The 27,775-nt window shown below is 41.0% G+C and overlaps 1 protein-coding gene across 1 annotated transcript in view; it reads right to left on the bottom strand.

The window, feature by feature from the left end:
* Positions 1-27,775, bottom strand: part of DCN (decorin) — a 178,851-nt gene that overhangs the window by 101,055 nt on the left and 50,021 nt on the right. Inside the window, exons 3-4 of the mRNA XM_077265424.1 lie at positions 21,007-21,119; positions 8,048-8,261 (exon numbers count right to left, since the gene is read on the bottom strand). Coding sequence (XP_077121539.1) covers positions 8,048-8,261; positions 21,007-21,119 — 327 coding nt within the window. The remainder of the gene's footprint in view (positions 1-8,047; positions 8,262-21,006; positions 21,120-27,775) is intronic.

Below are 27,775 nucleotides of genomic sequence, written 5' to 3'. Positions count from 1 at the left end.
TGCGTTTATATTGATTTAAGCATAGACTGATTTATGTCTGCTATACCTAAGATGTTATTGAGGTATCTTTTTACCCGCATTATTGCACTACATATTATATATAATTTATGATTGATTATGTATTTGCACTGAGCACTTTATAATGAAGTATTAATAGCAATTTTTTGTCTATTTGATTCTGTATTTCATATACAGTACTGAGGGTGATTTTTTTGCCTCCTTAATGATATGTAGGCTTGTATAAGCCACTTTGTATATGAATAATTTCTTGAATTTTTAACGGCCTCTATAATAAAATATATGGTATTTAGCCAAGTGGGCGTTAACAAACGGGGACATTTAGGATTTATTAGGGGTGTATTACCCAGCAGGGCAGTTTTATTGTGCACTAGTATCTTCATATTTTAATTTTTTGTACTTGCACCAATTTTGTTTATTAATAAAGTGTTTAGATTTTATTTGGCGTTTGCTTCCATTTTCTTCTGATTGGTTCATACAGTGTTTTTATAAGTAGGAGAATTGTTTGTGGATGTAGCAGAACTGTGTGTGTATGAAGGAGAGCTGTGTATTTACGGAGCAGAGCTTTATGTATATGGAGGAGAGCTGTGTGTATGTGGCAGAACTGTGTTTGAGGGTGTACTGGATATCAATGTGTCCATGTAGAACAGTTGTTTATGTTGGAGAGCTTTGTATATATACTGTAACTGTGCAGTGTGTGTATGTAGGAGTACTGTGTTTATATAACTGTGCCATGTGTATGTAGGAGAGTTGTGTGGGTATAGTGGAGTGTGTTTGTATGTAGCAGAGCTGTGTGTATGTAGCAGGGCTTTCTATATATGTAAGAGAGATGTGTGTGTATGTATGAGAGTGGTTTATTTATGTAGCAGAGATGTATGTGTATGTTGGAAAACTGTGTCTATATAGCAGAGTTGTGTGTATGGAAGAGAAATATGTGTGTATATAGCTGAGATGTAAGAGAGCTGTGCTTATATAGCTGCACCACGTGTTTATGTGGTAGGACTATGTGTGTATGTATGAGACATGTGTGTGTAAGTAGCAGAGCTATGCGTATATGTAGTTGAGCTGTGTATGAATGTAGGATAGTTGTGTATGTAACACAGTTGTTTGTGCACACTGATCAGCAAAGGGGTAACAATGTTTTGAACTTTTGACTTTGAGGCTCCATATATCACAATCCACTACTGCTTTGAATGTAAAACTATGTTCATTTTATAGACAATCACCTTGGCTATTTTATAAAAAAAATTGACTTGCAACTATTTAGCATACGACTGGTTATGCAGATTATTGTCATATCACTGGTTTGTTACTGTTTTTCTCCTAAAAATAGAAATTTAAATTTTAATTATTTTGTTATTATTTGTAAATCCACATTTGACTTTCAACAATGCCTGAATAATTCTGGGCATGTTCTCAATCAGATTCAAGCATGTCTCGGCTGAAATCTGATCCCAGGTCTCTTTTACTCATTTCCAAAGTTGGTGTATACTGGTTGACTCACTTGGGTATGTATACAGCTTTTTTCAACTCTAACCACAAGGGTTCAATTGGGTAGAGGTCTAGGGACTGTGGAGGCTAATCCAGCACTTCTAATTCATTGTCATTGAACCATTTCTTTGCCACTCTCGACGTATGCTTCGGATCGTTGTCCTGCTGGAACAATATGTCATCCTTTTTATTCCCATAGTACTCGAGTATACAAAGTATCTCGTCTTGTAGGATACCCACATGTAGCTCAGCATGTAGTCCACCATCGATCATGGTCAAGTATCCAACACCTTTGGCTGTGAAACAACCCTATATCATCCGGCTTCCTCCATAGAACTTGGCAGTTCCTTCAACTTCTAGATCTGTTAGCCTCTTTTTCCCTTGTTTTTTTCCAGACCGATTTGCACCCGTCAGAGCCTAGTCTATTAATTTTCATGTCATCGCTCCATATCACACGTTTACAATTTTCCACTGTCCACTTTTCATACATTTTGCAAACTTGAGCAGGCACGTTTTATGATGGAGCTTCTTCACCTTTTTTCAGGCCACCTTTCCAATGTTGTGCAATGTGTCTTGCATGGTGCTTGCATGGATGTCTGTGATCTCACTATTACGAAGCATATGAACCACCTTCACTGCCATGATTATTGCGCCACCACTGATAGATCTTGTGATGAGCCCACTTGTTGACTTCGATATTTTACCTACAGTTGAAACTAGAAGTTTACATACACTATATAAAAAGACACATATGCATGTTTTTCTCAATATCTGACAGAAATCAGAATAAACATTTCCTGTTTTAGGTCAATTAGTATTACCATAATTATTAAAATGTACCAAATGCAAGAATGAGAGAGCGATAATGTTTTAAGCCATTTTTATTACTTACTGCAAGGTCAAAACTTTACCTTCATCTCATTAGTATTTGGTACCATTGCCCTTAAACTGAATGACTTGGGTCAGATGTTTGGGATATCCTTGCACAAGCTTCTCACAATAGTCAGAATTTACTTTTGACTTTGCAGTAATAAAAATGCCTTAAAACATTCTCTTTATCTCATTATTCTGGCATTTAGCAAATATTAATAATTATGGTAATCCTAATTGACCTAATATGGGAAAGGTTTATTCTGATTTCATGTCAGATATTGAGAAAACCTGCAGATGTGTCTTTTTATATAGTGTATGTAAACTTCTGGTTTCAACTGCAGATGTCCATCTCTTGGATTTTGAAAGGATGGACGGACTTCATTTTGTATTTGTCCAAATTTTATTATACTCACATGATACAGTCTGATAATTTTTGTGCTGACAAACCGCTATTGATGAGCTGGATGATGCTATTTCTCTGGAAATCTTCTTCATAGCTGCTCCTCGCTTCAAACCAGTAACTTTTTGAATCAACCTAATGACACGCTGAGCCATCAGGAAATGTGAGAACAGATTGTAAATTGAAGCATACAGGAAGAAAAATATTTTTCCACCACCAGGAGCAAAACACTAGCAAGGCAGTGACATGAAAAGAATCTGCAGAACTAATCATATGCAAGATAGTTGCAAGTGAAATTTATGTATGAGATAGCCAGGATAATTGTCTATGAAATGCTAGTAGTGTCACATTCGAAGCAGTAGTGGATGGTGAGATAAGGAGACTGAAAGTCAACATTTCAAAACATTGCTACCCTTTTGCTTGTCAGTGTATATGGAAGAGTTTTGTATGTATGTAACTGGGCAGTGTTTTTAAGTTGCAAAGCTGTGTATGTATCAGAACTATGCATGTGTAGGAACATTTTATACATATGTAGCAGAGCTGTGTGTATATGAAGCACATCTGTGTGTATGTAGGAAAGTTGTGTTTCTTTATAGTAGATCTGGATGTTTGTAGCAAGTCTCTATTTTCATGTAGAAGATCTTAGTGTGCATGAAAAAGAGCTGTTGATGTAGGTAGCATAGCTATGTGTGTATGTAGGAGCATATATAGCGTATATAGCAGAACTGAGTGTGTGCATACACATATTTATATATATATGTAAGTATATATATATATATATATATAATTATATGCATATTCAGCTAGCTATAATTAAAATATAGCACCAGTTTAAAAAAATGTTGATGCTATGTACAATGTGAAGAAAACAAGAATTCAATGATTTGGAAATCACTAATAGCCATATTTCATTCATAATAGAACACAGAACACATGTCAGAAATTGAAAGTTAGACATTTCTCTATTTTATTTGAAAAAAAAAGGAACTAATTTAGAAATTGTCGGTATCATCACATCTAAAAAATGTTGGGACCGAACCATGTCTATCATTGTGTAGCATCAGCTCTTCCTTTTACAGCAGTCTGTTAATGTCTGAGAAGACCAATTGCTGAAGTTTTGGCAGAGGAATGCTGTCCCAGTCTGATATAGGATTTAAGCTGCTCCACAGTCCTGGGTCTTTGTTACTGGATTGTTCATTTCATAATTTTCCAAATGTTTTCTATTGGTGAAAGGTCTGGATTGCAGGCGGCCAGTTCATCAGCCAACCATTTCCGCAATGCCAATGCTGTTGTGATGGATCCAGTATATGGTTTACCATTATTTTACTTATATGTGAAAGGCCTTTCCTAAAATAGATATTGTCTGGATGGGAGGATATTTTGTTTTAAAACCTCTGAATATTGCTCAGCATTAATATTGCATTTCAAGTTGTGTAAACTGAAAACCAACACAGAATTCCAACAAAAAAAGAAGGGAATTGCAGAAATACAAATGATATAATTTTTGTTTATCAAAAATGAGAGGGTGAGGTGTGCACACAACAGAAAAAGGATGCAAATATAATGGATGATAAAAAAGTATAACAGGTGAGTACAAAATATAAAAAAGTGGTAAAACAGGGAAAAAACTGCTTACTATGAAAAAGCTCTTAATGGAATAATGTATAATGAACCGAGTACCAAGATAATATCAAAATAGGATCTGAAACGGGTAAGTAATTAATATAGCAAATATTGATGATATTAGGTCATATAAAGCAGACTCTCGAAATGCAATGCCAAAATGCGCGTCGGGGTGGGAGAGTCTATTGTGAGTCTCTGCTGCCACTCAAGTATATTATGATTCCATAGCCCTGTAAGTTTATGACTCCATGACACAATATCACCAATATTTGTTATATTGATTACCAATTTTAAGTTCTATCTTAGTATTATCTTGGTACTTTGTCCATTATACATTATTCTATTATGGATATTTTCATAGTGTAACACTTTTTTATATTTTGTATTTGCATGTTATACTCTTTTATAGTTTATTATATGGGAGCCCTTTTTCTGTTAAATGTTCTCTTCACCCCTCATTTTATATAAATAAAGATTATATCCTTTCGTACTTCTGTACTTCCTGACTTTTTATTTATCTTCTTTGTTGGTTTTCTGCTAATTTGCCAGCAGATGCTCTTGCATCACTGTCTGGTAAATATATGCACACTCACTATATGTTTTATACATATATTATCTCTTTATACATGGTATTCCATTTGTGCATTTCACATTACATTGTGACTTGATCCCTCTGAGATGTTTAAACAGTCCATGCCATAGGTACTAATGCAACCTCATACTATCATATAAACAGGTTTTTGCTTACTGATAACAAGCTGGATGGTCCCTTTTCTTCCATCCATGGTTTCCATAAAAATATTCAAAGTTTGATTAATCTGGCCAAAAAATATTTTTCATTTTGCCCAAATAAGACTACAACATTTCTGAATTGTGTGGATATGTGACTTATTCTTTGCGTGATAGAGTTTTAACTTGCATTTGTGGATTGCATGTCAAACTGTTTTCACAGAAAATAATTTCTAGAAGTATTCCTGAGCTCATGCAGTGATTTTTTTCATGACCAAATCATGCCTGCTTTTAATGCAGTGGCGCATTAGGGTTCATAGATCATGAGCATTTAACCCTTTCATGATCACAGCTTTGTTTTGTTTTTCGCTCCCCTCTTTCCCAGAGCCATAACTTTTTTATTTTTCCGTCAATATGGCCATGTGAAGACTTATTTTTTGCAGGACAAGTTGTACTTTTGAACGACATCATTTTTTTAGCATGTCATGTATTAGAAAATGGGAAAAAAATTCCAAGTACGGTGAAATTGCAATGCCACACTTGTTTTTTGTTTGGCTGTTTTGCTAGGTTCACTAAATGCTAAAATTGACCTGCCATTATGATTCTCCAGTCATTACGAGTTCATAGACACCAAAGATGTCTATTTTTTTTTTATATAAGTGGTAAAAAAAAGTTTCAAACTTTGCTATAAAAAATGCGCAATTTTCCAATACCTGTAGCGTCTCCATTTTTCGTGATCTTCGGTTGGGTGAAGGCTTATTTTTTGCTTGCCAAGCTGACATTTTCAATGATACAATTTTGGTGCAGATAAATTCTTTTCATCACCCATTATTGCATTTTAATGCAATGTGGCAGCGACCAAAAAAATGTAATTCTGGAATTTTGAATTTTTTTCTCGCTACGCTGTTGAGAGATCAGGTTAATCCTTTTTTTATTGATAGATTCTGAATGCGGCAATACCAAATATGTGTAGGTTTGATTTTTTTATTGTTTTATTTTCAATGGGGCGAAATGGGGGTGATTTAAACTTTTAAATTTTTAAATTTTTTTCATATTTTTTAAAACTTTTTTTACTTTTGCCATGCTTCAATAGCCTAAATGGGAGGTTAGAAGCTGGCATAGCCTGATCGGCTCTGCTACATAGGAGTGATGCATAGATCGATCCTATGTAGTAGATTTACTGCATTGCTATGAGCGCCGACCACAGGGTGGCGCTCAGAGCAATCTGGCATCAACAACCATAGAGGTCTTCAATAGACCTCTGGTTGTCATTCCAACGCATCGTTGACCCCCGATCACGTGACGGGTCAGCGATGCGCTCATTTCCTGCCCAATGGCCGGAAGCGCTAGTTAAATACCGCTGTCAGCGTTTGACAGCGGCATTTAACTAGTTAATAGCGGCGGGTGGATCGCGATTCCATCCGAAGCTATTGTGGGCACATGTCAACTGTACAAAACAGCTGACATGTCCCGCCTTTGATGCAGGCTCACCGCCGGAGCCCGCATCAAAGCAGGGGTTCTGACCTCGGATGTACCATCCCGTCCGAGGTCAGAAAGGGGTTAATATAGACCATTGTCCCTTGTGTATAGGGATTTCTCTAGTATCTCTGAATCTTTTGATGATATTATATACTGTAGATGATGGAATATTTAATGTCTTTGTGATTTTAAAATGTGAAACATTCTTCTGAAATTTTTCTACAATTTTTAGATGCAGATATTCCAGATTGGTGAACCGTTGAACATCTTTACGTCTAAGAGACTCTGCCTCTCTAACATATTTTTTTTATACAGTCATGCGATTTAGTTGAAAATTGGTACTCCATCTGTTTTTTATTAGTATCACTTACTTTTCCTGCTTTTTGTTAACCCTGTCGCAATTTTTTGGAGATGTAATGTAATGTAATTTTTTGTAGCAAACTGTCATCAATATTTAAATTGGTTAAATACTTAAATGAAATAAAAAAGTGTCTATTAGTGATGAGTGAGTATACTCATTGCTCGGGTTTTCCCGAGCACGCTCGGGTGACCTCCGAGTATTTGTTAGTGTTCAGAGATTTAGTTTTTTATTGACACAGCTGAATGTTTTACAGCTACTTGCCAGGCTGAGTACATGTGGGGGTTGCCTGGTTGCTACAGAATCCCCACATGTAATCAAGCAGGCTAGTAGCTGTAAATCATTCAGCTGTGTCAATAAAAAACTAAAGCAGTCATAACAGTCATAAATACTCAGAGGTCACCCGAGCGTGCTCGGGAAAACCAGAGCAACGAGTACACTGGCTCATCACTAGGGTCTATCTTTTCACTTCTGATATGTGCTCTGTGTTCTTTTGTGAATAAAATAAAGCTATAAGAGATTTCAAAATCACATTTTTGTTTTCTTTACATTTATATATTTATATTGCATAGATAGATAGATAGATAGATAGATAGATAGATAGATAGATAGACAGTATAAAAAATATGAAGACAGCATTCCTTTTTTAGAAAAAATATAGTGGTTCAATAGCCCATAGGGACTTCTGCAACATTTCAGGTCAAAGTGTGAGCAATTTCTCAAGCTTTTTGGAAAAGGCTCACACTTTGACCCGAAACTTTGCAGATGCCCCATGGGCTATAAAACCACTATATTTTTTTTCTAAAAAAGGAATGCTGACTTCATCTTTTTACACTAGATTGAGGATTGGTCTATGCCTGGAAGGTTTGGCACCTACTTCCCATGCACTGCTTGCTAGTGCTGCTTTTCTATTTTTCTTAGATAGATAGATAGATAGATAGATAGATAGATAGATAGATAGATATTCATAAGCTTCCATACATTTTACACAGCCTTACAACTTTTTTGATTTGGAGTTATAAGTGTGGTACATCATAAGGGATTTCAACTGACATTGTCACCAATTTATAACTTACCAATAACAATCATGTTGTTCAGTCCATCAAAAACAGACTTCTTCACTTTGGTTACCATATTTTCATGCACACGCAGCTCTTGAAGTGACTTGGGCATGTTGGTAGGAAGTTCCTTCAGATTATTTTTTGAGAGGTAAAGTCGTTCCAGCTTTGTGAGTGGTGCAAAAGCTCCAGTACTGATTGATTTAATTTTATTGTTAACCAGGATTAATGCCTACAAGCAAAATGTGATATCAATTTTAATATACGGTAAATAAAATGTTTAATTGACACACAATTTGTTGAATCAATTTTATCAAGATTATTATGTCATGCATTGCGACAAACTGAACCATTGGTTCTACAGTTCTTCAAAAAGATTTGTGCTGACCTAGTTCAAGGTCATCCGCCCATCCTTGACTGCGAGACCAGAACATTCTTTGCTTCTCTGCCATTCCAGGAGCATATTATGCTTACTTGGTCTAATGCAACATCATGACATCATGAGACCTTGTAAGCACAACAGGTGAAGATGATGCCAGTCTGAAGATGCTGGCTGCAGAAGTGAAGACTCCTCTTGAAAGCTGCTGTAGAAAATTGAACTGAACACTGGACCGGGATAGCATGAATCTCTTTTTTTTAAACTTTAAGTAGTTCAGAATCTTTTACCATGCAGAATGCGCAAAAATTTTCTTCATTGGTAACCCCTACTGTAGTTCAACAACTACTAGAAAAGCTGTTCCTAGTGGACCAACACAGAGTAACATAGATTTGATCCTAGGAAATTATAACTTACTAAATAATACAGGTGCTTCTCACAAAATTAGAATATCATCAAAAAGTTAATTTATTTAAGTTTTTCTATACAAAAAAGTGAAACTCATATATTATATAGAGTAATTACAAAAAGAGTGATCTATTTCAAGTGTTTATTTCTGTTAATGTTGATGATTATGGCTTACAGCCAATGAAAACCCAAAAGTCATTATCTCAGTAAATTAGAATAATTAACAAAAAACTCCTGCAAAGGCTTCCTTAGCATTTAAAAAGGTTCCTTAGTCTGTTTCAGTAGGCTGCTGACTTGACAGATGTCATTAACACACTCCACAAGGAGGGAAAGTCACAAAAGGTCATTGCTAAAGAAGATGGCTGCTCACAGAGTGCTGTATCAAAGCATACTAATGGAAAGTTGAGTGGAAGGAAAAAGTATGGTAGAAAAAGGTGCACAAGCAACCGGGATAACCACAGCTGTGAAAGGATTGATAAGAAAAGGCCATTCAAAAAATTGGGGGAGATTCTCAAGGGGAAGACTGCTGCTGGAGTCATTGCTTCAAGAGCCACCACACACAGACGTATCCGGGACATGGGCTGCAAGTGTTGCATTCCTTGTGTCAAGCCACTCATGACCAATAGTCAACGGCATAAGCCTCTTACTTGGGCCAAGGAGAAAAAGAACTGGACTGTTGCTCAGTGGTCCACTGTGTTGTTTTCAAATGAAAGCAAATTTTGCATTTCATTTAGAAATTAAGGTCCCAGAGTCTGGCAGAAGAGTGGAGTGGCACACAATTCCAGCTGCTTGAGGTCTAGTGTGAAGTTTCCACAATCAGTGATGGTTTAGTGAGCCATCTCATCTGCCGGTGTAGGTCCACTGTGTTTTATCAAGAACAAAGTCAGGTCAGCTGTCTACCAGGAAATTTTAGAGCACATCATGCTTCTACCTGCCGACAAGCTTTTTGGATATGGAAATTTCATTCTCCAGCAGGATTTGGCACCTTTCCACACTGCCAATAGTACCAATACCTGGTTTAAAAATGACAGTATCAATGTGCTTGATTGGCCAGCAAACTCGTCTGACCTTAACACCATAGAGAATCTATGGGGTATTGTCAAGAGGAAGATGAGGGACACCAGGCTCAACATTGCAGAAGAGCTTAAGGCCGTTATTAAAGACACTTGGGCATCCATAACACCTCAGCAGTGACACAGGCTGATCGCCTCCATGTCACGCCACATTGATGCAGTAATTGATGCAAAAGGAGCCCTGACTAAGTAATGAGTGCATTTACTGAACATACATTTCAGTAGGCCAACATTTCAGATTTTAAAATCATGTTTCAAGCTGGTGTTACACAGTATTCTAATTTACTGAGATAATGACTTTTGCATTTTCATTGGCTGTAAGCCATAATCATCAACATTAACAGAAATAAACACTTGAAATAGATCATTCTGGTTTTAATGACTATATAATAAATGAGTTTCAGTTTTTGTATTGAAGAACTGAAATAAATTAACTTTTTGATGATATTTTAATTTTGTGAGAAGCACCTGTTTGTAGTGGTTACATTATTAGAAATCAAATTAAAATGTATGGGCAGTGACGGTACCGGCAGTCACTCTCCCTTGGGATGCTGTGTGGTGTTGTGACACGTGTTGCCGGCACCCAATTGGCGCTGGCTTCATTGTCCCCATCTTCGGATAAATTGATTATGAAGAGGAAGTCCTGGCACCAGCTGATCTCAGACTTTTTCTTCATGTTTAATTTGACTAAAGGTGGAGACATTGATGCCAGCGCTGATTGGGTGCCGGCGTCACGTGTTACAACACTGCGCGAGAGAGTGACTGCCAACTTCACGGGAAAGGCGTTAGCACAGGAGGTGAGTATAAGCATTATTATTTTACGGGGGCCAAGTGAGTGGTGTGAGAAGTTGTCTAAGTAGTGGACAACTTATTTAATACTGAAAAGAAGGAGAGAGATTTTAATATGACTTGTATATTCCACTCAGTGAAATCTGGAGATAGGCACCAACTCTGCCATACAAACTGCCAGTCATGTGCCCGACTGTACATCACTGAGAACACTGATTTCTAATTGACAACCAATGTACTACAAAAGTATGAAATTTCCCTATAAGTCAGAGCTTGAGGGTATTATGGGAAAGCTAAGGCAGCCAGACAAAATTATATTAGCTTGTTCAATGATATTTCAGCAGTGTGGGAAATAATGTTGGGCATGTTTTTTTTGTGATTGACAAAGTAAATCTCATTGTGATCAAATTCATTTGAAACCACGAATTTCAGTAAAATCGACCTGAACTCATTTCTCCGTAGGTTGATCTATTCTTCTCTAGTTAACACAATTGTCAAGTCTGATGGTAGGCCAAATGCAAATTGAGGTCACATGCACATGTTGAGTATTTGGTGAGTTATTTACCTCGGTATTTGTAAGCCAAAAGCAGGAATGGGTGAAACATCCAGAAGTGTTGCACTTGTTTCTATTATAGTTTTCCTCTGATTGCTCCACTCCCAGTTTTGGCTTACAAATACTGAAGTAAAAAGCTCACCAAATACTCAACAAATGACTATGGCCTTAGGCAACACATTTATTTTGCCAAGGAAGTTCAAGGCCATGTGAACACGTTTACTATTTGGTGACTTTTTTATCTCAGTGTTTGTAAGCCAAAACCAAGAGTGGGTAAAAAATAAAGGAGTTTTGACTTGTTTCTATTATAATTTTCCTCTGATTGTTAAACTCCTTGTTTTGGCTTACAAATGCTGAGGTAAAATATTAACCAAATTTACTCAATGTGTGCACATGGCCTTAGGAAATTAATTTGCACGGCCATATTCACACACTGAGTATTTTTTTTAGTTTTTTATCTCAGTATTTGTAATGCAAAACCCGGAGTGGAACAATCAGAGGAAAAGTATAATAGAAACGCGTGCACCACTTTGGCATTTTGTACCTACACCTGGTTTTGGCTTACAAATGCTAAGGTAAATAACTCACCAAATGCTCAACTTGTGGCTTAATGAATGCTGCCTTGTTAGGTGACGTGCACACATTGAGTATTTGGTGAGTGTTTTCCCTCAGTATTTCTAAGCCAAAACCAGGAGTGAGACAATCAGAGGAAACTTATATTAGAAACACGTCTGTTATGATCCGGTGACCTTGGAGCCGCATGAGAGACTTTCTCAGGAGTAGGTGGTACCAGTACTGACCGCAAACCCTAAACTAACACCGCAACTAGAAGTAGCCGTGGGATGTACCTAACACTACCTAGACACCTCGACAGAGCCGGAGGACTAAATACCCCTATAGATGGAAATGGGAATTCTATCTTGCCTCAGAGCAGAACCCCAGAGGATAGGCAGCCCCCCACAAATATTGACTGTGAGTATAAGAGGAAAAACACACGCAGGCAGAAAAACAGGATTTAGCAAAAGAGGCACTTCTAGCTAAACAGAAAAGGATAGGACAGAATTCTAAGCGGTCAGTATTAAAATCCTAAAAATATCCACAGCAGATAATACAAATATACTACATCTAACTAAAGATAGAAAGAATATCTGCATCTCCTGAGAATCCAGCATGACTGAAAAATCCAAACAAAGTCTAAGCTGGACAAAAACACAATGAATTGCACTGAATTGCAAAGCACACTGCATGAGTGCACAGAGACAAAAAACCAGACACTTATCTTAGCTGAATTGGCAGCAGGGCATGAGGAGCCAGAGAGAGATGCAATCCCTCCAAGTACAATGGACAACTGGCGAGGACTCATGGATCCTGCACACCTAAATACCTAATAGAGCTGAAATCAGCAGAAACACCTGCCCAGGATTACAACCCCAAGACAACTGCACTACCACCAACAACCACCGGAGGGAGCCCAAGAGCAGAATTCACAACAGTACCCCCCCTTGAAGAGGGGTCACTGAACCCTCACCAGAGCCCCCAGGCCGATCAGGACGAGCCAGATGAAAGGCACGGAACAAATCAGCAGCATGGACATCAGAGGCAAAAACCCAAGAATTATCCTCCTGGCCATAACCCTTCCATTTGACAAGGTACTGAAGCCTCCGCCTCGAAAAGCGAGAATCCAAAATCTTCTCAACCACATACTCCAACTCCCCATCAACCAACACAGGAGCAGGAGGATCAACCGAGGGAACAACGGGCACCACATATTTCTGTAATAAAGATCTATGGAAAACATTATGGATGGCAAAAGAGGCCGGAAGGGCCAAACGAAAGGACACAGGATTGATAATCTCAGAAATCCTATAAGGACCAATAAACCGAGGCTTAAACTTAGGGGAAGAAACCTTCATAGGAACATGACGGGAAGACAACCAGACCAAATCCCCAACCTGAAGCTGGGAACCAACACACCGACGATGATTAGCAAAACGCTGAGCCTCCTCCTGAGACAACACCAAATTGTCCACCACATGAGCCCACATCTGCGCAACCTGTCAACCGCAGAATTCACACCAGGACAATCAGAAGGTTCAACTTGCCTCGAAGAAAAACGAGGATGAAAACCAAAATTACAAAAGAAGGGTGAAACCAAGGTAGCCGAACTAGCCCGATTATTAAGGGCAAACTCGGCCAATGGCAAGAAAGCCACCCAATCATCCTGATCAGCAGACACAAAGCATCTCAAATAAGTTTACAAAGTCTGATTAGTTCGCTTGGTCTGGCCGTTTGTCTGAGGATGAAATGCGGAAGAAAAAGACAAATCAATGCCCAGCCTAGCACAAAAGGCCCGCCAAAACCTAGAAACAAACTGGGAACCTCTGTCTGACACAATATTCTCTGTGCAAACGAACCACATGCTGAAAAAACAACGGAACCAAATCAGAAGAGGAAGGCAATTTAGGCAAAGGCACCAAATGAACCATCTTAGAAAACCAGTCACAAACCACCCAGATAACCCACATCCTCTGGGAAACCGGAAGATCTGAAATAAAATCCATAGAAATATGCGTCCAGGGCCTCTCAGGGACCGGCAAAGGCAAAAGCAACCCACTAGCATGGGAACAACAAGGCTTGGCCCGCGCACAAGTCCCACAGGACTGCACAAAAGAACGCACATCACGCAACAAAGAAGGCCACCAAAAGGACGTACCAACCAAATCTCTGGTACCAAAAATACCAGGATGGCCAGCCAACACAGAACAATGAACCTCAGAAATCACTCTACTAGTCCATCTATCAGGAACAAACAGTTTCCCCACTGGACAGCGGTCAGGTTTGTCAGCCTGAAATTCCTGCAGAACCCGTCGCAAATCAGGGGAAATGGCAGAAAGGACCACCCCTTCCTTCAGAATGCCGACCGGCTCCAATACCTCAGGAGAATCAGGCAAAAAACTCCTAGAGAGGGCATCAGCCTTAACATTCTTAGAACCCGGAAGATACGAGACCACGAAATCAAAACGGGAGAAAAACAGGGACCATCGAGCCTGTCTAGGATTCAGCCGTTTGGCAGATTCGAGGTAAATCAGATTTTTATGATCGGTCAAGACCACAATACGGTGCTTGGCTCCCTCAAGCCAATGTCGCCATTCCTCAAACGCCCACTTCATAGCCAACAACTCCCAATTGCCGACATCATAATTGCGTTCAGCAGGCGAAAACTTACGGGAAAAGAAGGCACACGGTCTCATCAAGGAACCATCAGAATTCCTCTGAGACAAAACGGCCCCTGCCCCAATCTCAGAAGCGTCAACCTCAACCTGAAATGGAAGAGAAACATCTGGCTGACGCAACACCGGGGCAGAAGTAAATCGGCGTTTAAGCTCCTGAAAGGCAGAGACAGCCACAGGGGACCAATTCGTTACATCAGCGCCTTTCTTCGTCAAATCGGTCAGGGGTTTAACCACACTGGAGAAGTTAGCAATGAAACGGCAATAAAAATTAGAAAAGCCCAAAAATTTCTGAAGGCTCTTCACAGATGTGGGCTGAATCCAATCATGAATGGCCTGAACTTAACCGGATCCATCTCTATAGATGAGGGAGAAAAAATGAAGCCCAAAAAAGAAACCTTCTGCACTCCAAAGAGACACTTAGACCCCTTCACAAACAAAGCATTATCACGAAGGATCTGAAATACCATCCTGACCTGTTTCACATGAGACTCCAAATCATCGGAAAAAATTAAGATGTCATCCAAATATACAATCATGAATTTATCAAGATAATTCCGGAAGATATCATGCATGAAGGACTGAAAAACAGATGGAGCATTAGAGAGCCCGAATGGCATCACAAAGTATTCAAAATGGCCTTCGGGCGTATTAAAAGCAGTTTTCCATTTATCACCCTGCTTAATATGAACAAGATTGTATGCCCCCCGAAGGTCAATTTTAGTAAACCAACTAGCCCCCTTAATCCTGGCAAACAAATCGGAAAGCAAAGGTAAAGGGTATTGAAACTTGACCGTGATCTTATTCAAGAGACGATAATCAATACAGGGTCTCAAGGAGCCATCCTTCTTAGCAACAAAAAAAAATCCCGCTCCCAACGGTGAAGAAGATGGCCGAATATGCCCTTTCTCCAAAGACTCCTTAACATAACTCCGCATGGCGGTATGTTCCGGCGCAGACAGGTTGAAAAGTCGGCCCTTAGGAAACTTACAGCCTGGAATCAAGTCAATAGCACAATCACAGTCCCTATGCGGTGGAAGGGAACTGGACTTGGGCTCATCGAATACATCCTGAAAATCAGACAAAAACTCTGGAACTTCAGAAGAGGAGGAAGAGGAGATTGACATCACAGGAACGTCATTATGAACCCCCTGACAACCCCAACTAGTCACAGACATAGACTTCCAATCCAACACAGGATTATGTATCTGCAACCATGGAAAACCCAGCACAATAGCATCATGCAAATTATGCAACACCAGAAAACGACAATCTTCCTGATGGGCTGGCGCCATGCACATGGTCACCTGTGTCCAAAACTGGGGATTATTTTTAGCCAAAGGTGTAGCATCAATGCCCCTTAAAGGAATAGGGTTCTGCAAAGACTGCAAGGGGAAACCACAACGCCTGGCAAATTCAAAGTCCATTAAATTCAAAGCGGCGCCCGAGTCCACAAATGCCATGACAGGAAATGACGACAATGAGCAGATCAAGGTCACAGATAACAGAAATTTAGGTTGTACAGTTCCGATGGTAACAGAACTAGCGATTCTCTTTGTACACTTTGGGCAGACTGAAATGACATGAGAAGCATCGCCACAATAAAAACACAACCTATTCTGACATCTGAATCCTTGTTGTTCCGTTCTAGACAGAATCCTATCACACTGCATAGGCTCAGGCATCTGCTCTGAGGACAACACCACAGCGCGCACAGTTCTGCGCTCCCACAAGCGCCGATCAATCTGAATGGCCAGAGACATAGAATCACTCAGACCAACAGGCGTGGGAAACCCCACCATAACATCTTTAACAGATTCAGAAAGACCCTTTCTGAAAATTGCCGCCAAAGCATCCTCATTCCATTTAGTCAGCACAGACCATTTTCTGAATTTCTGACAATACAATTCTGCCGCTTCTTGACCCTGAGACAGGGCCAACAAGGTCTTCTCCACTTGATCCACAGAATTTGGTTCATCATATAATAATCCTAGAGCCTGAAAAAAGGCATCTACATTATGCAAGGCCGGATTCCCAGATTCCAGGGAAAATGCCCAATCCTGAGGGTCGCCACGCAGCAGGGAGATGACAATTTTAACCTGCTGAATGGGATCACCAGAGGAACGAGGCTTCAGAGCAAAAAACAGTTTACAATTGTTTTTAAAACTCAAAAATTTGGACCTGTCCCCAAAAAACAAATCAGGAGTAGGAATCCTAGGCTCTAAAAGCGGAGTCTGAACAATATAATCAGAAATACCCTGTACCCTAGCAGCAAGCTGGTCTATACGAGAAACTAATCCCTGAACATCCATGCTAGCACAAGACTCCTCAGTCACCCAGAGGAAAAGAGGGAAGAAAAGACAAAGCAGGCTACAGAAAAAAAATGGCTCTTTCTTCCCTTCTTCTGAGATGCATTTAACTCATTGTTGGCCAGTTGTACTGTTATGATCCGGTGACCTTGGAGCCGCATGAGAGACTTTCTCAGGAGTAGGTGGTACCTGTACTGACCGCAAACCCTAAACTAACACCGCAACTAGAAGTAGCCGTGGGATGTACCTAACACGACCTAGACACCTCGACACAGCCGGAGGACTAAATACCCCTATAGATGGAAATGGGAATTCTATCTTGCCTCAGAGCAGAACCCCAGAGGATAGGCAGCCCCCCACAAATATTGACTGTGAGTATAAGAGGAAAGACACACGCAGGCAGAAAAACAGGATTTAGCAAAAGAGGCACTTCTAGCTAAACAGAAAAGGATAGGACAGAATTCTAAGCGGTCAGTATTAAAATCCTAAAAATATCCACAGCAGATAATACAAATATACTACATCTAACTAAAGACATAGAAAGTATATCTGCATCTCCTGAGAATCCAGCATGACTGAAAAATCCAAACAAAGTCTAAGCTGGACAAAAACACAATGAATTGCACTGAATTGCAAAGCACACTGCATGAGTGCACAGAGACAAAAAAACAGACACTTATCTTAGCTGAATTGGCAGCAGGGCATGAGGAGCCAGAGAGAGATGCAATCCCTCCAAGTATAATGGACAACTGGCGAGGACTCATGGATCCTGCACACCTAAATACCTAATAGAGCTGAAATCAGCAGAAACACCTGCCCAGGATTACAACCCCAAGACAACTGCACTACCACCAACAACCGCCGGAGGGAGCCCAAGAGCAGAATTCACAACACACGTCACTTCTGCATTTTTCACCAACTCCTGGTTTTAACTCACAAATTCTTAGATAAAAAACTCACCACTTACCCAATGTGTGCATGTGGCCTGATTCCCACAAAAGAGTTTTATTTCATGCTAACAGGAAGGTAATCAGCTGCTAAAACCTCTTTTAATCCTCAGAACAGATCAATTTTATTTCCCAAAGCATTTTTTTTTGTCTTTGTCTTTATTTATTATTATAAACATTGCTTATCAATTTTAGCACTGTCACCAAATCTCAGCTAAATTATTCTAGTAATACTTTTGGATGCTGCATTTTCCCAATGGTAAATATCTGAACATGTTGGGCTATATTTCATATAACATAAGTTGCTTAACCACTTTATAACAACCAGTGTACATATAGAGCACATGTCGGAAGCGGGTGTATGGAGTGAACTATACAAAGAAGGTAGCGGGCACCACAAAGCATAAGTGAATCAGGGATCAACCATATGCATATGAGAAAGACTATGAAGAAAAACTAAGAAAAAGGATATGCATAACACTGGGATCGACCATGAAAAGATAACAACTTTATTCAAAAAGGCACATCAAAACGAGACATATATTTAAAAGCATTTAAAAACAGAAAAAACAGCACATAGCTAGTAGGCTACATGCATTTCCCCTGAGGAAGATGCCCTTGTAGCATCGATACGCGTGGGGCTCCAGTTCTCCCCAGTATTAGCACTTTATATTTGAACTACCTCATTTCTACTCGGCATCTTTGCACTCCAGGCTCCTTTGGAGTTTACTATCTGCCTCGCTCCTGGTCTTTAGGTGATATATTCCTTTACAACTTGGCTATTGTTTCTGGGTGGTATATCTTTATCTAATATGTGGTTATCTTACCCCCAGTTCTTTGGTTAACATCCTATAGGTTGTTTTGCTTTCATTGGAATTCTTATGGTGCATGAGGGGGCATACTCTGAGCCTAAATTTTGTATATATTATACCTTTGTCCACAATACTGTTTGATGTCTGTATGGTATAATTTGGTGGTATGAGCATTTATTAGTGTACGTGTTTCAATTTATATGCACGCACCTTCTCTAAATATTTGTCATATTGTTCAGTGCTAAAATGACATTTGTCTCCAACTGTCTGGGGGGTTGCATGTAGCCTACTAGCTATGTGCTCTTTTTTCTGTTTTTAAATGCTTTTAAATGTATGTCTCGTTTTGATGTGCCTTTTTGAATAAAGTTGTTATCTTTTCATGGTCGATCCCAGTGTTATGCATATCCTTTTTCTTAGTTTTTCTGTATGGAGTGAACTCCCACAGCGAGCAGCCCCATACCTGGCAGGTGATGGTTTTCTACTACGCAATCGTGGGTCGCTGATGGGTTGTCATGACAGCCGGGGGTCAGCTGATGACCCCTGTGGTTGTCATTACGGAGCTCCTATGAAACCCTGCCTCTGGCCGAGCTTCCAAGGAGACCATGATTTCTGCTATATATAGCGATGCTATGGCATCGCTGTTTATAGCACAAGCAATAGGATGATCCCATCGTCAAGTCCACTAGGGGGCTAATAATAACAGTCAAAAGTAAAGAAATATGTTTTAAAAAAAATCCTAAAAGTTCAAATCACCCTCTTTATCCCTCATTGAAAGGTATGATAAACATACACATTTGTGGTATCACCGCATTCAGAATATCTATAAAAATATGAAAGCCATTAACTCGGAAAAAAAAAAAGAATAACAAATTTAAGCTTTTTTGGTTGCAGCAATTCTACATAAAAGGCTGTAACAAGCGATCAAAACGTCACATCTATCCCTAAATGGTACTAATAAAAATTACGTCTTGCTCTGCGAAAAATAAGCTATCAAACAGCTCCATCCAAAAAATAAAAACAATTTGTTTGGTATTGCCCTAATCATATTGATGAAGAGAATTATATTGTATTTTTACCACAAAATGTACACTGCAAAAATATTTCCCAAAAAACAATGTGAAAATTGCATTTTTACACAATTTCAATGCACTTGGAGTTTTTTTTCCCATTTTCCAGTACACTATGTGGTAAAATGAATAGTGTCATTCAAAAGAACAACCTGTCCTGCAAACAACAAGCCCTCATATGTGAATGTGGACAGAAAAATAAAAGCGTTATGGCTCCGGGAAGAAGGGGAGGAGAACACGGAAATTGACCTTGGCCTGAGGGGGTTAATAGTAATATTTCAATATTACATGGCTGTTGCTATGAATGCTTCTTTTGGCTGAAATGTTTTCTGGCAATTTATTTATTTTTGAAGTTTAACAGATGTTTCTTGTAACCACTATTAACAAAGTAATTCTTGTGAAATCCTTTTTTGGCCATTATTTTGAACACTGCTGGGTTTGGAATCAACTCTTGGAGATGACCTCTAAGAGTTATCTATCGTAAAACAAATATTAAGTAAAGAATAGACTTTAACACAATTCACAATTCAACCATTTTCTGGAGCAGATTAGTCCCTTTATGGTTACGTTCTCACATACTAAACCCATGGCAAATCATGGTGTCTGTGTCCTAGAATTGTTTTTTATGAAAATAAAGATGTACATTTGAAGTCAGTGGATAGAAACAGTTACATTAAGACCTGTAAAGTATGAGAAGATATTATTGAGCTTTTAGGCACATAAGTCTTTAGACCTCAATGCTTTGCTGAGGCTTAAGGGTTTCATAGGCGTGAGCAATAGTCACGGCCCGGGTCAAGACATCATGACTTCACAGCATATACCTTGACCTTTGCAGGCACATGCCTTGAAGCCTCAACTTATTGTGAGAGTGCCGGGGATTTCAGCATGGCCGATGGTGATCCAAAGATGCAAAAAGTACTGACCAGGTGGAGGTGAGGAGCAGAGAGGCTGGAGAGATGAGCGGTGAAGTGATAATAAGGATTAGTTTAATTTTTACATATTACCTTTATTAGGTCCTAGGGTCTGGAGAGACAGAGCATAATAAGGGAGACTAAATTTACGGAGAATAACTCCTCCATGAATCACATTTCTCAGGAAAATAATGCAAACAGGCAAATTTGAATTTTGTCTGATTCAATCATCTGTAATCTCTATAATATCATGGAAAATAAAGCAAAATGTGTGCAAATGTGCAAACAATAGTGCAAAAACCCTTTAATTTTTAGTAATGTGATGTTGGATGTAGCCCTTGAGGCCATCTTGTCCTACACTACTGGTGATGTAATTGAGTTTCTCCCTTCTGGGAGGTGCATTTATTTATTTATTTTGTATTAGACTTTTCCTTTGCCAGAGCTAATGCAGTTTTTATTATAATATTTACTGAAAAACTTGAAAAGTTCCAGAATATCTTACATGAAGGTTTTTCAGATTCTTGAAGTCATCATCCTTTATTTCACTTATCTTGTTGTTCTGTAAGTCAAGTAATGTTGTGTCTGCAGGAATATTTTTGGGCACTTGTTCTAGACCTGAAAAAAATATTGTTGATTAAAAGTTGTATTTGTATATTTAAGCAAGCACATTTCTATGCATAAAAAATGCAACGCTCAACAATAATGACATTCAACCATAAATAAATCATAGTCATAACTGTAGTCAGTGGAAAGGATCCAGTCCATGAAAATGTAATTGACCATTTGAATATTGGATAATTTCTTAATATTGATCTATTATATACTTATAATAATGCCAACTTATATAATGCAACAAAACCGCAGTTTAACCAAATGTCAATCACAGTCATTTCTTCAGACATAATCATTTTTAGTAATTTGTTAAGACACATTAGAGCAGTTAAAGGAGCTGTCTCCATTCAGAAAATCCTGTTCCCTAGCACAGTTTATAAAATAAATTAAAATAAATAGTTAAAGGAGTTGTCCCCCCTGGGCTTTATTATGTCCCCAGGCCCAGTGTTGAGTTTCCGCTGCCACTCCCTGTGTCTGGTATTGGCTGTGGAGCAGATGCCCTGTCTACAGTGCTGTAGCCAATCAGTGCGCCCAACAGCTCTGCCCTTGCAGAAGGAATACCCTACTTAGAGCTGCTAGGTGCTCTGAATGACTACTGCGCTGTTGACATGGCATTTGTGTTGCATTCAACACCAGATCCTCGAAGCAGATGTGGACACTAAGCATCGGTCCTGGGATGGTGAGTAAATTACGTGTTTTTTTTATATAACAAATTTTGGCCAGGGGCCAAAATTTCTTAATTGGAAACAACCTCTTTAAAGGAGTTGGTCCCCAAAGGAAACTCCTTGTTAAACAGAAGCCAGCTGGGTAAGCAACTGATTTCCTCAGGTCTGAGCTCTTTAAGGACTTATTCACATGTTGCATTTTTGCCATGCTTTCCACACATTTTTTTTCTCACACACTTTTGCCATTAAAAAAACAGTACCAACAAAATGAATGAGATTTCTTAAAGGGAACCTGTCACCCCGGTTTTTCATTCGGAGATAAAAATACCGCTACATAGGGCATGAGCTGTGCTTTACAAAAGTGTTTTTTTTCTACCCTGATTCCCCCACCTAAGCTGCCGAAATTACTTACCAAAGTCGCCGTTTTCGCTTGTCAATCATGCTGGTCTGGTCATAGGGGCGTGGTGACAAAGCTGTTTCTTCCCCCAGATCTTGCTTAGGTTTCCGTTGGTGGCGTAGTGGTTTGCGACTGCGCAGGTGATGAAAAACAGCTGGAGCACTCTGCTGCCCGGGGCTTCAGGAAAATGGTCGCGGGCTGCCGCGCGTGCGCAGATGGAGATCGCGGCGGCCATTTTCCTGAAGCCGAGATGCGAACTCTGCACGGGCAGCAGAGCGCTCCAACTGCGCACGCGCGGCCACAGGAAGATGGCCGCCCCCACCGATCACCAGGGATATAGCGCAGAGCGCGCTGTTTTTCGTCACCTGCGCAGTCGCAAACCACTACACCACCAACGGAAACCTAAACAAGATCTGGGGGAAGAAACAGCTTTGTCACCATGCCCATATGACCAGACCAGCATGATTGACAAGCGAAAACGGCGACTTTGGTAAGTAATTTTGGCAGCTTAGGTGGGGAATCAGGGTAGAAAAAAAAACACTTTTGTAAAGCACAGCTCATGCCCTATGTAGCGGTATTTTTATCTCCGAGTGAAAAACCGGGGTGACAGGTTCCCTTTAACCTTTGTCAGGCTGCATAATTTTACAATGTTAACAGGCTGCAGAGGTACAATTGTACCTTCATATATACCTCCACTGTGGGAAGACTTTCTCCTTTACTTGGTTTCAGAAACTAAAGTTCATTCAGCTACAAAGGTTATGCTGATATCGATTGGCCAGTGTTGTTACTGCTCACTTATGTTGCTGTCAATTACCGTATTTTTTGGCATATAAGACGCACTTTTTCCCCAAAAACAAAGGGGGGGAAATGGGGGGTGCGTCTTATATTCGCAATGCAGGCTTACCGTGGACCGTGGCGGCAGAGGTGTGGCGGCAGAGGTGTGGAGATGAGGAGGCGCAGTGAGCGGGGTCCCTTTCCCCGGTGAGATGATGCAGCACGCTCGCAGATGGAGCTCTGCTGCCCGGGGCTTCAGGAAAATGGCTGCGGGATGCCGCGCGTGCGCAGATGGGGATCACGGCGGTCATTTTCCTGAAGCCCCGGGCAGCAGAGCTCCATCTGCGAATGCGCGGCCTCAGGAAGATGGCCGCGCGCACCGATAACAACAGGATTCACCCGGCCCTGCTGCATTACCGGGGCTGCTGCATCACCTCACCGGGGAAAGGGACCCCGCTCACTGCGCCTCCTCATCTCCACACCTCTGCCACCACGGTAACAACAGGATTCACCCGGCTCTGATGCATTACCGGGGCTGCTGCATCACCTCACCAGGGAAAGGGACCCCGCTCATTGCGCCTCCTCGTCTCCACACCTCTGCCACCGCGGTAACAACAGGATTCACCCGGCTCTGCTGCATTACCGGGCTGCTGCATCACCTCACCGGGGAAAGGGACCCCTCTAACGCCATACCTCTCACTGTGCCTCCTCTGCCGGTAACCACTGCTGCCACCCTCCCATGGACACCAGGCCGTGGCGTCGCCCACCTAAGCAGGAAGGGACCCTGCTCAGGTGCACGCCGTACCGCCTCACCCCACCTCTGCCGACACCATGCCTCCTGTGACCCTGCTCTGCCACCACCAGCCCACAGGTAAGATACTGTAAATTCGGACAATAAGACGGACCCCCATCTTATAAAAAATATTTTTTTCTGCAATTTTCACCCCAAATTTGGGGTGCGTCTTATGGTCCGGTGCGTCTTATAGTCCGCGAAATACGGTAAGTTGATTCAAACTGGAAGTGGCTTCTACTTCTCTTCCTGCCTCCCTCCTCTCAGTAGCCATTTTGCTGTTCATCTCATTGCTGTGAGCACACACATTTCTAGGCTTGTGAAGTCTTCAGTTTCTTGGATATGAAGGTAGGAAAGTCTCACAGCATCTAACAGCCAGTTATACCTTCATTCGCCTTATGTGGGGACAGAACAGTCAGAAATTGTCTTTGAGCCTGGACTTGGCTTACATATATTTTGTATGAAACTTATCACTATAGGTATGATTTTTATATGAAACATGGATAATAATTAGTATCTACATATTGTTTTACGATGTTCTACTTATATTCAGCACAAAATAAAGATGGTGGCTCTGTTACAATTTTCCTATTGGTTGAAAAAACAGACTAGAAAGTCTTGTGTGGTTTGTGTGAAACCCATTTGCGATGAACACTCGGTAAACAAAGACAACATGCATTACTTGCAAAGAAAATCAATAAAAAAAGTTTCTTACATTTTCTTTTATAATGTAAATGAACAGTATACAGTTTAATAATAAAATAGCATTATCATTAAAAAAAATATTATTCTTTTTTCCTTGCATTATCTTCATTCAAAATATATGAGGGTACATTTGTACCTATGCAGCTTGTTATGGATGCAAAAATATCTCAACCCCTTATCTCCGAAGGGGGTGGAGATATTTTATTGAAATTTGGCCAATATATTCTGGACCAAAACTGCAGAGATGTCACGAAATTTCAGCCCTCTACGGCTTTTTGAAAAAAAGTTATTGCAATTTTAAAACGGAATAGTTACAATTGTACCTACTCAGCCGGACGAAGGTTAAGTCTCAAGCACACACTGCTTACTTTTTGCTTGCAGATTTGAGTTTCAAATCTGCAGCATGTCAATTCTCTCCTCTAATGTATGGGAAAACAATGCATCAAAACATTAAAAAAAACACGCAAAAACGAGGCAAAACACGTATCATATGCCATGTTTTTCTGGAAAGAGACATGTTCATGAGCCATGAGTAAGACATCTTGTCGAAACGCGTAGGCTATAGTTGCTGTAGTGTCATATGCTGCTATGTGTTGATGTTCACTTCATATTCCTTATGGTACCTCTATGGAAAAATTTTGTAATCATGGATAAATAGCCGTTATTTTTTATATTAGTACCTACATCCCGCTGGATCTTCTCCACATGTGTATTTGGTGCAGAAATGTCTGCTACAAATACTTAACTTGTGCATATACTGTAACCCCTGCTTTTAGCTGAGAAACCACATATGGCCATTTATTCAACCCACATTTTCCCTGCAAGGTTATTTATGCAAAAGATGTACAGATTATCCCCATAATTATGTCATGAAAATAGAATACAAAAAGCTGCAATAAGAAAAGAAAAATAGATGAGAAGAAAAGAATGTTTCACTGTATAGTTTTAATTAGTAAAAAATGTATAGACAGTAGAGATGAGCCAATTATTAATATTGTTGTAATTTGTCAGTTGAATTTTTCCAGAAAATTCGATTGCAATGTCACAAATTAAATGTGGTTTCATAAGTGTAAACAATAGTGATGGGCGAGCACTAAAATGCTCTGGTGCTCGTTGCTTGGGTCGAGCAAATTGGAACACTAGGGCACTCGACCCAAGCCAAGAGCCCAATGTAAGTCTATGGGAAACATGAACATACCCCCCCCCCCCCCCCGGCGGTCTGCGGAGGGACTGGAAATTGCAGAAATCAATGGGAACAGTGCTCAAATGACATGGGAACAGCATGGGGTAGACCCAGGGGTGGGATTCAAATACTGTATAATGGCCACACATGATGCTTGATACTGTATAATGGCCCCACATGATGCTCAATACTGTATAATGGCCACACATGATGCTCCATACTGTATAATGGCCACACACGATGCTGGGTACAGTATAATAACCACACATGATATGGCGTACAGTATAATGGCCACACATAGTTACTCCTACACATGCGGCTCCGTTCTGTACACCTTGCACACACGGCTCCGCTCCGTACCCACACGGCTCCACTCTGTACACCTCGTACACACCCGGCTATGCTCCGTACACCTTGCACACATGGCTCCACTCTGTACACTTCATACATATTCAACTCCGCTCCGTACACCTTGTACACACCCGGCTCTGCTCCGTACACCTCATACACACCCGGCTATGCTCCGTACACCTCATACACACCCACCTATGCTCCGTACACCTCATACACACCCGCCTATGCTCTGTGCACCTCGTACACACCCGACTCCGCTTCCTACACCTCATACACACCCAGCTCCGCTCCGTACACCTCATACACACCCGCCTATGCTCTGTGCACCTCGTACACACCCGACTCCGCTCCCTACACCTCATACACACACAACTCCACTCCATACTCTTCATACACACCCGCCTACGTTCTGTGCACCTCGTAAACACCTGGCTATGGTCCGTGCACATCATACACACCCGGCTACGCTCCGTACACCTCATAAACACAACTCCGCTCTGTACACCTCATACACACCTAGCTCTGCTCCGTACACCTCATACACACACGGCTCCGCTCCTTACACCTCGTACACACCCGGCTCCGCTCCTTACACCTCGTACACACACGGCTCCGCTCCTTACACCTCGTACACACCCGGCTCCGCTCCTTACACCTCGTACACACCCGGCTCCACTCCTTACACCTCGTACACACCTGGCTCCGCTCCGTACACCTCATACACACCCAGCTCCACTCCGGACACCTCATACACACACAGCTCCACTCTGTGCACCTTATACACACCCGGCTCCGCTCCTTACACCTCGTACACACCCGGCTCTGCTCCTTACACCTCGTACACATGGCTCCACTCTGTACACCTAATACACACACAACTCTGCTCCGTACACCTCATACACACCTGGCTCCGCTCTGTACACCTTATACACACACGGCTCCACTCCGTGCACACCCGGCTCTGCTCCTTACACCTCGTACACACACAGCTCCGCTCAGCACACCACATACACACCCGGCTCCGCTCCGTACAGCTCATAGACACCTGGCACCGCTCTGTACACCTCATAGACACCCGGCTCCGCTCCGTACACAGCATACACACACCGCTCCACTCCGTACACCTTGCACACACACGGCTCCACTCCGTACACCTCGTTCACACCCGGCTCCTCTCCGTGCACGTCATACACACACGGCTCTGCTACTTCCACACTCTAAACCCCTCCTGACCCCACACATAAGCTTACCCTCATCACCATGACAGCATGGCAGAGTCCTGCAATACATGGAGTACATTGATCATGTGACTCCTGACTCCTCCCTCTTGTGACATCTTCGCAGGTCCTGAGCACAGAGCAGCGGCAGCCATGTATGTGGTGTGCGGCTCTCTGCAAGTGGAGGGATGCGGCTCTGCAGTGCCGGACCCTCTCAAAATCGGGACGGTTGAGAGGCGTGGTACCAGATCGTGGCTCTGAATCTCCCTGGTTCAGGGAACTGGCTGCTTTTTTAACAAGCAGTTCCATCGAACCGGGGAGAACCGGACGAATCCCACCACTGTTAGACCCCTGAAAGCATTTCTGACTCCTAGGTCACTGCTGTGAACAATGTTGTCAGAGTCTTACACCACTTTTACAGACTCACAATAAAAGATACAAAAATGAACCCAGAATGGAATTTCCTGGGAAATATGCTAAGGAACATTCTTTCCAGGGTTATGACTTGTATGTAAGGCAAAATAAATTACCAAAAACAAAAATGCTCCTCCACACCTTGGGCTATGTTCACACG

The sequence above is a fragment of the Ranitomeya variabilis genome, chromosome 5 (genome assembly GCF_051348905.1).
Source record: "Ranitomeya variabilis isolate aRanVar5 chromosome 5, aRanVar5.hap1, whole genome shotgun sequence".
Classification (NCBI taxonomy): Eukaryota; Metazoa; Chordata; class Amphibia; order Anura; family Dendrobatidae; genus Ranitomeya; species Ranitomeya variabilis.
Note: the sequence above shows the minus strand (reverse complement) of the source record. Positions and strands in the feature narration are given on the sequence as shown.